General features: G+C 47.0%; 1 protein-coding gene across 15 annotated transcripts in view; it reads left to right on the top strand.

Moving 5' to 3' along the window:
• adgrb3 (adhesion G protein-coupled receptor B3) overlaps positions 1–13,329 on the top strand; it is a 920,539-nt gene that overhangs the window by 575,847 nt on the left and 331,363 nt on the right. For all 15 annotated transcript variants that reach the window (XM_038800688.1, XM_038800695.1, XM_038800692.1 and 12 more), the window contains one exon: positions 3,984–4,027. In XM_038800688.1, the coding sequence (XP_038656616.1) occupies positions 3,984–4,027 (44 nt within the window). The remainder of the gene's footprint in view (positions 1–3,983; positions 4,028–13,329) is intronic.

The following is a 13,329-nucleotide window of genomic DNA, read 5'->3' as shown; positions in this document are numbered from 1 at the left end:
TTATTCCACGCCCTTACTACTCTCTGAGTAAAGAACCTACCTCTGACATCTGTCCTATATCTATCTCCCCTCAGTTTAAAGCTATGCCGCCTCGTGCTAGCCATCAACATCTGAGGAAAAAGGCTCTCACTGTCCACCCTATCTAATCCTCTGATCATCTTGTATGCCTCAATTAAGTCACCTCTTAACCTTCTTCTCTCTCACAAAAACAGCCTCAAGTCCTTCAGTCTTTCCTCATAAGATCTTCCCTCCATACCAGGCAACATCCTGGTAAATCTCCTCTGCACCCGTTCCAATGCTTCCACATCCTTCCTATAATGCTGCGACCAGAACTGCACGCAATACTCCAAATGTAGCTGCACCATAGTTTTGTACAGCTGCAACGTGACCTCATGGCTCCGAAACTCAATCCTTCTGCCAATAAAAGCTAACACACCGTGTGCCTTCTTAACAACCTTATCAACCTGGGTGGCAACTTTCAGGGATCTATGTACACGGACACCGAGATCTCTCTGCTCATCCCCACTACCAAGAATCTTACCATTAGCCCAGTACTCTGTCTTCCTGCTACTCCTTCCAAAATGAATCACCTCACACTTTTCTGCATTAAACTCCATTTGCCACCTCTCAGCCCAGTTCTGCAGCTTATCTATGTCCCTCTGTAACCTGCAACATCCTTCCGCACTGTCCACAACTCCACTGACTTTAGTGTCATCTGCAAATTTACTCACCCATCCTTCTACGCCCTCCTCCAGGTCATTTATAAAAATGACAAACAGCAGTGGCCCCAAAACAGATCCTTGTGGTACACCACTAGTAACTGAACTCCAGGCTGAACATTTCCCATCAACCACCATCCTCTGTCTTCTTACAGCCAATTTCTGATCCAAACTGCTAAATCACCCTAAATCCCATGCCTCCGTATTTTCTGCAATAGCCTACCATGGGGAACCTTATCAAATGCTTTCCATATACACCACATCAACTGCTTTACTCTCGTTCACCTGTTTGGTCACCTTCTCAAAGAAGTCAATAAGGTTTGTGAGGCACGACCTACCCTTTACAAAACCGTGTTGACTATCCCTAATCAAATTATTCCTTTCTAGATGATTATAAATCCTATCTGTTATAAACCTTTCCAAGACTTTGTCCACAACAGAAGTAAGGCTCACTGGTCTATAGTTACCGGGGTTGTCTCTTCTCCCCTTCTTGAACAAGGGGACAACATTTGCTATCCTCCAGTCTTCTGGCACTATTCCTGTAGACAATGACGACATAAAGATCAACGCCAAAGGCTCAGCAATCTCCTCCCTAGCTTCCCAGGGAATCCTAGGATAAATCCCATCTGGCCCAGGGGACTTATCTATCTCAGTATTCTTATGTATCTTATGCATCTCAGTATTCCCCTTGACAACATTGTCTTTTTCCTGCATGAATACAGACAAACAATATTCATTTAGCACCTCTCCTATCTCCTCGGACTCCACGCACAACTTCCCACTACTGTCCTTGACTGGTCCTACTCTTACCCTAGTCATTCCACCTGGGGACGGCTGTGCTATGTGATGGGTGTTCTATAAATGAGGGATATTGTTGTTTGCCAGGATCAAAAATAGAATACCATTACAATTTGTAAATGTGTTTGAATTGGGAGTTGTTCTTTAGCTCTGTGCAGTTCTCTAATTATAGGTTGTAACATTAATCACAAGAAAATTACAGGAAATCAATTCAGTTATTTCAATAACAAAGGGCTGAATATTTAAAAGGGGAAGAAGGTTGCTAGATTCACGAAGGGTTAACTCATCATTTAAGAGTCGTCCATGCAAATTGACATCTGCTGTTCTATTTTACCTTCAGCTTGAGCAAGACAACATGTTATAGCTGACTGCAGCTTGTAAACAAACAGAACTTCAACAGAATCTGATTATTTGAGGTTGCCGCACAAAGGAAATTGCCCTCTACCCACTACCAGCAGATTTGACCCATACTTGATTACAGCCCCGACACTACATGGGCTGATACTGTACAGTAAATGACGGAACCCTTAAGAGTCTTGACAGGCAGAGGGATCTAGGTGCACAGGTCCACAGGTCACTGACAATGGCAACACAAGTGGAGAAGGTGTTCAAGAAGGCATACAGCATGTTTGCCTTCATCGGCTGGGGCATTAAGTATAAAAATTGGCAAGGGCAGCACGGTGGCACAAATGAATAGCACTGAGGCTTCACAGTGCCAGGGTCCCAGGTTTGATTCCCCGCTGGGTCACTGTCTGTGGGGAGTCTGCACGTTCTCCACGTGTCTATGTGGATTTCCTCCGGGTGCTCCGGTTTCCTCCCACATTGCAAAGCCGTGCAGGTTAGGTGGATTGGCCATGATAAATTACCCTTAGTGACCAAAACATTTAGGAGGGGTAATTGGGTTACAGGGATAGGGTGGAAATGAGGGCTTAAGTAGGTTGGTGCAGAATCGATTGGCCAAATGGCCTCCTTCTGCACTGTGTGTTCTATGTTCTATGTTCATGCTGCAGCTATATAGCACCATAGTTAGGCCACCCTTGGAATATAGTGTTCAATTCTGGTTGTCACACAACCAGAAAGATGTGGAGGCTTTGGACAGGATATGGAGGGCATTAGCTATGAGATAAACTTGGTTTGTTCTCACTGGAACGACGGAGGTTGATGGGCGATCTGATAGGTGTCTACTAAGCTATGAGGGGCATGGATAGAGTGGATAGACAGAAGCTCTTTTCCAGGGTGGAAGAGTCAATTACTAGGTGACGTAGATTGAAGGTGTGCGGGGCAAAATTTAGAGGAGATCAGCGAGGGAAGTTTTTTTACACAGAGGGTAGTGGGTGCCTGGAACTCGCTGCCGGAGGAGGTGGTGGAAGTCGGTACGATAATGACATTTAAGGGGCATCTTGACAAATATAATAATGGGATGGGAATAGAGGGATACGGACCCCGGAAGTGTGGAAGATTTTAGTTTAGACAGGCAGCATGGTCGGCACAGGCTTGGAGGGCCGAAAGGCCTGTTCCTCTGTTTGTTTTTCTTTGTTCTTTGATCTTAAGCGGTGCTTTTCCTGGGTCTCTAATAATTTTTATTAATAATGGCAGATAAATCAACCATGTTCTTTTGTGGACAGAGGTTGTAACTGAAGACATGCAGTGCTCCAGAGTGTCAACCCTGGATAATTTTCCTTTCAGCATCCTCTGAAAGTGGAAATGCTGTAAAAGCAATCGGGTCGATGAGTAAAACAAGCACTTGTCATGGGCCCCATCCTATCTTCAGTCCCATTACCTACAATAGAATGAATATCACTGAAAAAAGAAACAGGTTGTTGAAGCTTTTCATTTTGCATTCATCAGGACAAGCACAAGAATGTCAAATTTCAAACAATCACAACCATCCAGGCATCATGAAAGAAGGGTGCTGATTGGTTGGCAAATCAAATCTGATTGGCCACGGTGTTGCTGTGGAGAAAGTAGGCCGTATCACAGATGGCTGATACAACACTGCCTATTTTTACCCCAATCACTTTGAACAAGCAGGCCCACCACCTTAGATTCTTGATAAGCAAGGGGATGAATGGTTATCGGGGGGAGGAGGAAATGTGGGGTAAATCAGATCAGCCAGTATCTTATTGAATGGCAGTCTGGGCTCAAGGGGCCAAGTCGCCTACTCCTCTTCCTAATTCATATGTATGATTGTATGTACATTCTCAGAACAACTGGACAACACATACAGCTTGGCCAACAGTGATGTTACTCACCTACTGAGAACAAGCAATTAAAATAAGTTTCCCTGTCAATAGAATCACTGTGACTTCATGCTGAGCAGTAGGAGCTATGAGGGGAGGACCACCAGCTCATTTTATCACAGTGGGGAAATTACAATTAAAGCAGACCCTTCCTTTTGCATATCCGATCAACCAAGAAGAGAACATAAGGAGAATGTTTATTTACAAGTGTTTTCTTTTTTTATAGGGTACTTACAATCCTTATTGCGCTCTCTGGGATTTCAGCAAAACGTAAGTCCCTCTACTGCTGTTAATTCTTCAGTACTTCAGACAGCCATGATCTCCTGGACTCGTTTTCGTCAGACTTTTCCCCCTGTTTATTTCTGTGGGAATTCATGTCTCCCAGGAGATCACATGGCTTTCGGGTGGGGTGAGTGTGTACATTGTGATGCGCAAGGCATCGCAGTTGTGTACAGTGGGTCTGGATGGACCCGAGAGTCTGTTTTCCTCCCCAACGTTGTTCATGTGTCCATTCCTGTAAACAAAGCTGCGACCTGTACTTTGCTACCACAGTTGCGACTGACATAAGCCGTGAAGCTCTGTTATGATGGAAAGACCAGTAACGTGTGAGGTAGAATTTATATATTTTCACTCTTGCACTGGAGCTCAACCTGACAGGAATGAATATCGGGAATTTGGCTGTGACTGGACAATCCTGAAGCTGCCTATCATTCCCAGAACCAAATTTCCAGTGTGTGCCTGTAAGTTTGCAAAATCTGCCCTTCACTTTGTATCTTTAAGTATCTACTACAACCGAACAAAAGCAAAATACTGCGGATGTTTTTTAATATTCATTTTTAAAATTCATGCATGGGAAATGGGCGTTGCTGGCTCAGCCAGTATTTTTATTGCCTATTCATAGTTGCGCTTGAGAAGGTGGTGGTGAGCTGCCTTCTTAAACCGCTGCAGTCAACCCGAGGTGTAGATATACCCACAGAGGTGGTGGGGCGGAAGCTCCAGGATTTTGACCCAGCGACAGTGAAGGGCCGGGGATTTGTTTCCAACTCTGGATGGTGAATGACTTGGAGGGGAATGTCCAATTGGTGGGGTTCCCATGTATCTTTTCCTTCCAGATGGTAGTGGTCGTGGATTTCGAAGGTGCTGTCTGAGGAACCGTGGTGAGTTACTGCAGTGCATTTTGTAGATGGTGCACACGGCTGCCACTGTTCATCGGTGGTGGAGGGTTCGAATATTTGTGGAAGGGGGAGCTATCAATCGAGCTGCTTTGTCCTGATGTTATTGAGCTTCTTGAGTGTTGTTGGACAGCTCCTGAACAGCAGCTATGGCATCTTGCCAGATTCTTTTAACATCAGAGGTATTCCCATGTACTCATCCAGGCAAGTGGAGAGTATTCCATCACACTCCTGACTTGTTCCTTTGTAAATGGTGGACAGGGTTTGGAGTCAGGATGCGAGTTACTTGCCGTAACGGGTTTTCTGGCCTTTGAACTGCTGTAGCCACAGTATTTATTTGGCTAGTCCAGTTTAGTTTCTGATCAATGGTAACCCACAGGATTTCGATAGTGGGATACTCAGTGATGGTAGTGCCATTGAATGTCAAGGGGTAATAGTTAGATCCTCTCTTGTCAGAGATGGTCATTGCCTGGCACTTGTGTGGTGCAAATGTTACTTGGTTGTAGCAAGACTGAAGAACTTAGATCTGATCTGTTAGTTAGGGGGATCGCTTAGCTCTGTCTATTACTTGCTACTTATGCTGTTTGGCACACAAGTAGTCCTGTGTTGTAGCTTCATCATTTTGACACCTCATTTTTTGGTATGCCTAGTGTTGCTCTGGCGTGCCCTCCTGCACTCTTCAATGAACAAGGGCTGCTGATGATCCATGGATACCCAATCCTGAGTTGCTAGATCTGTTCGAATTCTATCCCATGTACAAGGGTGGTAGTGCCACAAATACGATGGAGGGTATCCTCAATTTGAACACGGGACTTTGTCTCCACAAGGACAATGCGGTGGTCACTTTCACTGTCATGGGCAGATGCATCTGCAGCAGGCAGGTTGGTGAGGAAGAGGTTAAATATGCTTTGCCCTCTTGTTGGTTCCCCCCACCACCTGCTGCAGTCCCAGTCTAGCAGCTATGTCCTTTACAACCTGGCCAGCTTGGTCTATGGTGGTACTACCGAGCCACTCTTGGTGATGGACATTGAAGTCCCCCACCCAGTATACATTCTGCGCCCTTGTCACTCTCAGTGCTTCCTTCAAGTGGTGTTCAACATGGAGGAGTACTAATTCATCAGATGAGGGGGAATGTGACGTGGTAATCAGCAGGAAATTTCCGTTCCCATGTTTGGTCTGGTACCACACCATGAGACTCCATGGGATACACAGTCGATGTTGAGGACTCCCAATGCAACTCCCTCCCGACTGTATGCTCCTGTGCCGCCACCTCTGCCGGCTCTGTCCTGTCGGTGGGACCTGGCATAACGAGAAGTGGTGATGATGGGGCCCGAAATCGAAACAGAAAATGCTGAGAAAACCTAACAGGTCTGACAATATCTGTGACGAGAGACAGAGAGTTAATAACCAGGAATTTCCGTGACTCTCCACAGTGTATTTTGCAGTGGTGGAGGAGGGCGCCAGTGGCCAGCAACATGATCTTCCAGTTCCGCTGATGGCAGAAGGTGTGGAGAACGGGGAAAATCAGTTGGCAACGACGGGTCTGGACAATCCTGCCAGCCGGAACAGCCTGAATATTTCAGCCAACGTTTCTAAGAGTCATACAGATTTCTCTCTCCACAGATGCTGCCAGACCTGTTGAGTTTTTTCCCAGCACCCTGTTTTCACTGCAATTGATATTGCTTTTAATGGTATCGTTAATCTGTTAAACAACAAAGACGTTTCAGACAAAGATGTTCCGTGCTGTGTTGCTCGAGAGCGGTGATTTATGAAGGCACTTGCTCTGAGTATTTTTCCTCAGAGTTGGAACTTTGGAGGGAGTGATTTTAACTTCAGTAAATTGTCAGATTATGACAATATTGATATCGATGGAAAGCAACATACAATGGGCAGTCAGTTCATTATCACCCAATGTATGCCATTGATACGGTTAAAATTAGCCCGAATGCACAGGACCTGAATATAAGGCACTTTACCCAGTGAGTGTCTTTTTTATTTAACAGCTGAATCTCAGGGTCATTTTGTATCACCGCCGAGCAATCTGTGTGTTACAATTGTTGTTACCTCGTCACCAAAAAGCAGCAGAAGCAGCAAATAAAGAAAGTTTGGGACCCTTATGTCATTTTCCAAATCAGGGCTAAAATTTTACCTGAAAAAGAAATTTGCAAGAATGATAACTATTTTGACCTATTGTCAAATCATCAAGTCCTGGTGGGTTTTATGAGGTTTATCATGTTTTTCACATCTTGAACAAATGGTTTCTGCTGTACTTCTGCATTTGCCTTGGGGACCTTTTGAGCACAATGAAGCTGAGAGGAACCACTGGGCAATTGGGCACAATGGCTGTCCACCAGATCAAGGGGAAACACATTTTCAGGGGGAAGCTGAGGAACTGCAGGGGAAGAATGTTGGAAGCTTGAAGACAAAGAGGCAGAACTGTCCTTAAGCGTGTGATGTGATACTTCAATTTTCAAAGACCCCCTCCTCGGTATGTAACGTTGAGCGTCATTCCGTCTACTCAAAGGAGAAAGGGTTTCATTCTACTCTGAAGCTTACAGTCTCTGACATGGACTATCTTTGTTCAGGCAATTTTTTTTTTGGGGGGGCAGGGGGGAGTGAAGGTTGGGGGGAGTGTCATAACTTACAACCGTACATAAAACAAACTGTTGTCTGCATTGGCACAAATACAATCCCTGCCCTAATAACAGCACCTTCCATCAGAGTGGAATCAATCTGAATTTGAAAAGTTAACTCAACAAATTCCCACAAACATGCTGCAGCCACTGAATTCCAGAACCTATTGTTCATCGGTGTTTGAATACTGAAGGGTGGGGGGGGGGGGGGGGGGGGGGGGGGTCCTGAGATGAGACCCCTTAAAACCGGATAGCTAGGATAACTCTAGAATAATGCTACATAAGTTAGTTTATTGAGGACTGAAACTAATCATACAAAGTATATCCAGTAATCATTATTAATCGTTAAACATGTATTCTTAAAACATAGCAGTGACAGGCATTTGAACTCTTGCTAATAGTAGTGGCCACAATGTGTGATGGGGGTTTAAGCAGGCTAACTTCATCACATTCCTAAGACAGTCAGAATCAGACAGAAATAATGTGGTCAGCAATATCACAACCAGCTCAATAAGCAGTTCTTATCAGCAACTCCGGCATCCTGCGCTCAGACTGACAATGGTATGAGCATGGCCCACACTGAGGTAAGAGAGTTGGGTGTCAAGGAGAGGAAGAGACAATGCATACAAGGTGATGGAACCATCAATTCACCAGACACGCTTTCAGATATGAACAGTGGTTTTAATCTATTTACTACAGAGCCAGCCTGTTACCCGTTGATGAACTCTCGATGAACTTCAGACTGACTCTGGACAAGGGTATTTATACAGCAGCACAGGGGGGGAGGAGTTGTGGGCGGAGCCACGGGTGGAGCCCTGTACAAACTCCTGAGCATTCCCAGAGCTACTCCCCCTAGTGGTCGGATAACGCTACTGCGCTTACAAAGGTATTGGTAAATACAGTGTGAATTACTAAGTTACATTCACCACTCAAGGGTCTTGAAAAACAACAGATGGCCAGGGAACAGGATGGAGCAACATCATGACCTGATCAAACAGTCGCCATGCTGCCTAAAGTAAAATTCATTGGTGAAGGTAAAATCTACAGCTACAAGGAGACCAACTGGGGTGGGGTACTGATTTTTGGAAATTGTATAACTGTTAACCTGAAGCAATGTAAAACAGAGTGGTTTGGGCATTTATCCAAATCACTCTCCCTCGGATGTTGAACCAAGCTTGTAAACTAAAGCCGTCTTCACCAGAGTTGTCTCCGTGAGTCTTTGTGTTAGCTAAACTGCAATTAGGTGGGTGAAATTCCCCACATAACCGCCTGCTCAATACTCAGTCTCTGAAAATGCTCCTACAAATACAGTGGTCATTTTCCATGATTCGTGCTGTGTGGTTGGCTTATTTTCTAGTCCGATTGCTTTTGTCACTTGCATATACTGCCAGTAATAAGCTATCATGCCTGTTGTCCTGTCATTTATGAAATGAAAATCGCTTATTGTCACGAGTAGGCTTCAATGAAGTTACTGTGAAAAGCCCCTAGTCGCCACATTCCGGCGCCTGTTCGGGGAGGCTGTTACGGGAATCGAACCGTGCTGCTGGCCTGCCACACTCCAAAGGACCGTTTTGACCCTGAGCGCCTGGCTAATAATCTAGGAGAGCAGATGCCCTCCCAGTTTGGGACATGCCCACCTTTAAATCTGCTTAAAATCAGAGGGGTGGAAAGTCAGGGGGTTCTACAATGGAGGAGTAATCAAAAACTCCACCCAGGTGGTGATGGGGAAAATGACTATTACAATGGACAGCCCACTCTTCCCAGTAGTTTAGACAAGTAATCATGTTTCCGTTTCTACTGTTTATTTGCTTCTGATTGTCTTGCACTCTACCCAATCCCAACTCCTGAGGAACAGCATTGCTGCTTCACCTACCCCCAACAGCTAACATAATGTTGGAATACTACTACCTGAAAGAGGCTTCCCAGACATACCTGCCAAAATATCTCCCCTATCCTGCCAGTGCAGAGGTCATCTATGGGCCCGGATTTTCTGAGCAGCAGCTATCATTGTCCGCTCTTATTTTTGCCCTCCCCTACGCCACTCGGCATATCTGGCCAGGTCTTCCAAGCCCGGCGTCTCCAGAAATGTGCAGCTCAGCGTCCCTCTGCGAGTTCTGTCACAGCACCAACTGCCGCAGGGAAAGTTTAAATGTCCAGTGTGAATGTTGGTGAATGAGTGAAAGGCTAGGGTGTTAGGATGGGTGAGGTAAGGAAGTAAGGTGGGTGAGTTAAGTGGGTAAGTTGGTAGTGTGGCAGGTAGGTAGGGTGCCAGGTGGGTAGATGGTAGCATGGCACGGTGATGGATGGATAGGGTGATAGGTGGATTGGGAGTAGCCTGGTCAGGTCGGTGAGGTAGTCGGGTGTTGGCAGTGGTAGTCAGAGGGTGGAGGGGAGAGTTGTGGGTCAGGGAGAGTAATTCGGGAAGGGGTCAGTTGTACAATTACTCAGGAGTTCGGCTTGGATCCTCCTAGTTTCCTGGGTGACTATCCAGGTCAGTGCCGTGGAACTCTCCAGCTTAGGCAGTGAGTGCTGGAGAACAGGGGAAGTTCACAGTTCCTGGGCAATTCCCACAGAGTTCTGCATGTCGGGATCTCTGCAGATGCCGTAGCTTGATGACCCGGGGATCAGAAGATCTGGGCCCATTATGTTCAATTGACAGCCTCTCTCAAGATACTACAAACCCCCCCCCCCCCCTTTCATCCTCTGCTCCCACAAATAACCATTCACCGCTGGGATGGCATTCACACAGAGGCAACCAAGCCCAACCCACACCGTTCAAGGCTAATCACACAAACATTGTATCACAGAGCCCCAGTCAAGCCAATCACATTTGGAGGTCTTTCAAACCTGTCACTTTACTGATCAGAAGATGTGTTCAGAACAGTGAGAGGCTGTGCAATAAACCTTGTGGTTTGATATTTTTGTAACTTGGAGTTATTGTTCTAATGTAGGACATGGGTGATTGCGCAAGGATGCATTTGAATTGCACAAGCAAATGGTTATTATGTCTGCGTTGGAGACAGTTTTCTTCTTGCACTGCCATTGAGTCTCCTTGATGTCGAAAATTAATTCCTCTTGGTTTCCCGTAGCTCAGCATGAGAACAAAAATGTAACTGTTGAATTGTCGTCGAGTTAATACATTGGATGGATAATTGGGCAATATTTAGAGGCAGCAGCTAATTTGTTGATGGTTTATTTGCGAACAGTTGCAATTAGCTGTGTGGCATGATGCTGTGTTGTCGATCCGCATTATAGATGTCTGTACAGAGGCTATCCATCCAGTAGCAACCGTCTACAACAGCCCTCTAGCCAAGCTGAACACACATTCGAATCTCATTCATCATTTTACAATCGGGAGTAATGGGATTAATGTTGACCAATTCCTTCAGCTGAGCCGCCTTTTTTATTGAAACCAGTTTGGAATGTGGGCATCACTGGCGAGGCCAGCATTTGCTGCCCATCCCTAATTGCTCTCGGGAAGGTTGTGGCGAGCTGCCTACTTGTACCGCTGCAGTCCATGTGGTGTAGGTACACCCACAGTGCGGTTAGGGAGGGAGTTCCAGGATTTTGACCCAGCCAAAGTGTGGGGACGATGATGTATTTCCAGGTCAGAGTGGTGAGCGGATTGGAGGGGAACCTGCAGGTGGTGGTGTTGCCAGGTGACAGCTGCCCTTGTCCGGCTAAATGTTGGATGTTGTGGGCTTGGGAGGGGCTGCTTGACATGTTGCTGCAGCGCATCGTAGAGGTTATTGTTGTAGTGTCCGAACATCTTGGACTTTCTTCGCAAACAGTGTGTACCGAGGCCATTCGGCCCATCCAAGTCTGCACCGATTCTCCCAAAGAGCACTCTACCTGGGCCCACTTCCCTGCAAGTTCCCCGTAACCCCGCACGTCGCTCATTGACAATCCACCTAACCTGCACATCTTTGGACTGTGGCAGGAAACCAGAGCACCCGGAGGAAACCCACACAGACATGGGGAGAACATGCAGGCTCCACACAGTCACCCGAGGTCGAATTGAACCCGGGTCCTTGCCACTGTGAGGCAGCAATACTAACCACTGTGCCACCGTGAACAATCCCAAGTTCCAAGCACCATTTTATTTATAAAAACGCACACAGATCAAAACCAGATCACGCAGGACATCTTTCTGACTTGCCAACTCCCATCCTTGTTCAGCTCCCTTTTGCTTCTAAACCTCCCCTTTAATGCTCATCTGTCTGAGGACAGTCTCCTCCCACTGCAGGTTGCGTTATTTTTAAAGATAACGTTCTTAAAGAGGGGGATTAATAAAGAAAACAGTTAAGAGGGTTGGGTTAAAATGGATGCTTTAGGGGAACTTTGTGCAATCTTTTTTTGTGTCTGTATGGCTAGGACTGAAGAGTGCCTGTTACTTCTTATCTCTTTTTTTCTTGTTTAACTTGAATTGTGCTATTTTGGGGGTTGTTTATGACTTGTATCGAGTGTTTGCTTAAGTAGGGCTGATCTGGGGAAGTGGTGTGGAGGGGTCGGGGGGGAAGGGTGACCGGGAACAATGAATGGGAGACGGGCTGGTGCCCAGTCTGGGAGCCCCAGGCTAGCTGAGTGGGGCTAGTCAATGGAAGCCGAGGTGGGGGGTGTCCATATAGTTAGATTAGAGCAGGGGTTAGGTGATAGGATGGTGTTGCTAGGGGGGAGGAGGGGGAGTTGTTCTGTTGACGGGGATGGAAACTGGGCATGGTAACAGTGAGGAGGTCATGGGTGGAGCCGGCCAGGAGGCGGGCCAGAGGAAGCACGACACATGGCTGGGGGGCTGGCCAAGGAAAGGGGATGGCTGATCGGCAAAGGGCGGGGGGAGGGGGGGGGGGGGCGGTGCCCCCCAACCAGGCTGATCGCCTGGAATGTTAGAGGGTTAAACGGGCCAGTGAAGAGGGCGCGTGTATTTAAGCATCTGCGGGTTCTGAAGGCGGACATAGTCTTGTTGCAGGAGACGCACCTGAAAGTGGCAGACCGGATTAGGTTAAGGAAGGGCTGGGTCAGTCAGGTCTTTCATTCGGGGCTTGATTCTAAGACGAGGGGTTTGCGATCCTGATTAATAAAAGGGTACAATTCGAGGCGGAGGACACAGTCGTGGGTGGGGTGGCAGGTTCGCTATGGTGAGGTGTAAGCTCGAAGGGGTGAGAGTAATCCTGGTCAGCGTGTATGCCCCTAATTGGGACGATGTGGATTCTATTAGGAGGATGCTCGGGAAGACTTGGACTCGCGTAAGTTGATCATGGGCGGGGGCTTTAATACAGTCCTGGACCCGAGCCTGGACCGGTCATGTTCAAGACAGATGGGGGGAGCAGATCCGTGGAGATTTAACCGGCCAACGGCGAGGGAGTTCTCGTGTTCTCCCACGTCCACACGATGTATTCCCGAATTGACTACTTTGTGGTGAGTAGGGACCTGCTGGCCGGAATGGTGGGGGCAGAACATTCGGCAATTGCCATATCGGACCATGCTCCGCACTGGGTAGACCTGCAGTTTTGTAAGGACAGCTTTTAGCGCCCACCATGGAGGCTGGAAGTTGGATTACTCGCGGACGAGGCGGTGTGTGAGAGGCTGAGGAAATGTATGCAGAATTACTGCAGGTGAACGATACTGGAGAAGTCTTGGCAGGGGTGCTCTGGGAGGCGCTGAAGGCAATGGTGAGAGGGGAGCTGATCTCAATCCGGGAGTACAGGGACAGGACAGGCGGGGCAGAGACAGACCGACTGATTAAAGAAATTCTACGGACGGACAGGAG

This window comes from Scyliorhinus canicula, chromosome 6 (assembly GCF_902713615.1).
Source record: "Scyliorhinus canicula chromosome 6, sScyCan1.1, whole genome shotgun sequence".
NCBI lineage: Eukaryota > Metazoa > Chordata > Chondrichthyes > Carcharhiniformes > Scyliorhinidae > Scyliorhinus > Scyliorhinus canicula.
The sequence above is the reverse complement of the archived record's forward strand: the minus strand, read 5'-3'. Positions and strand labels throughout refer to the sequence as shown.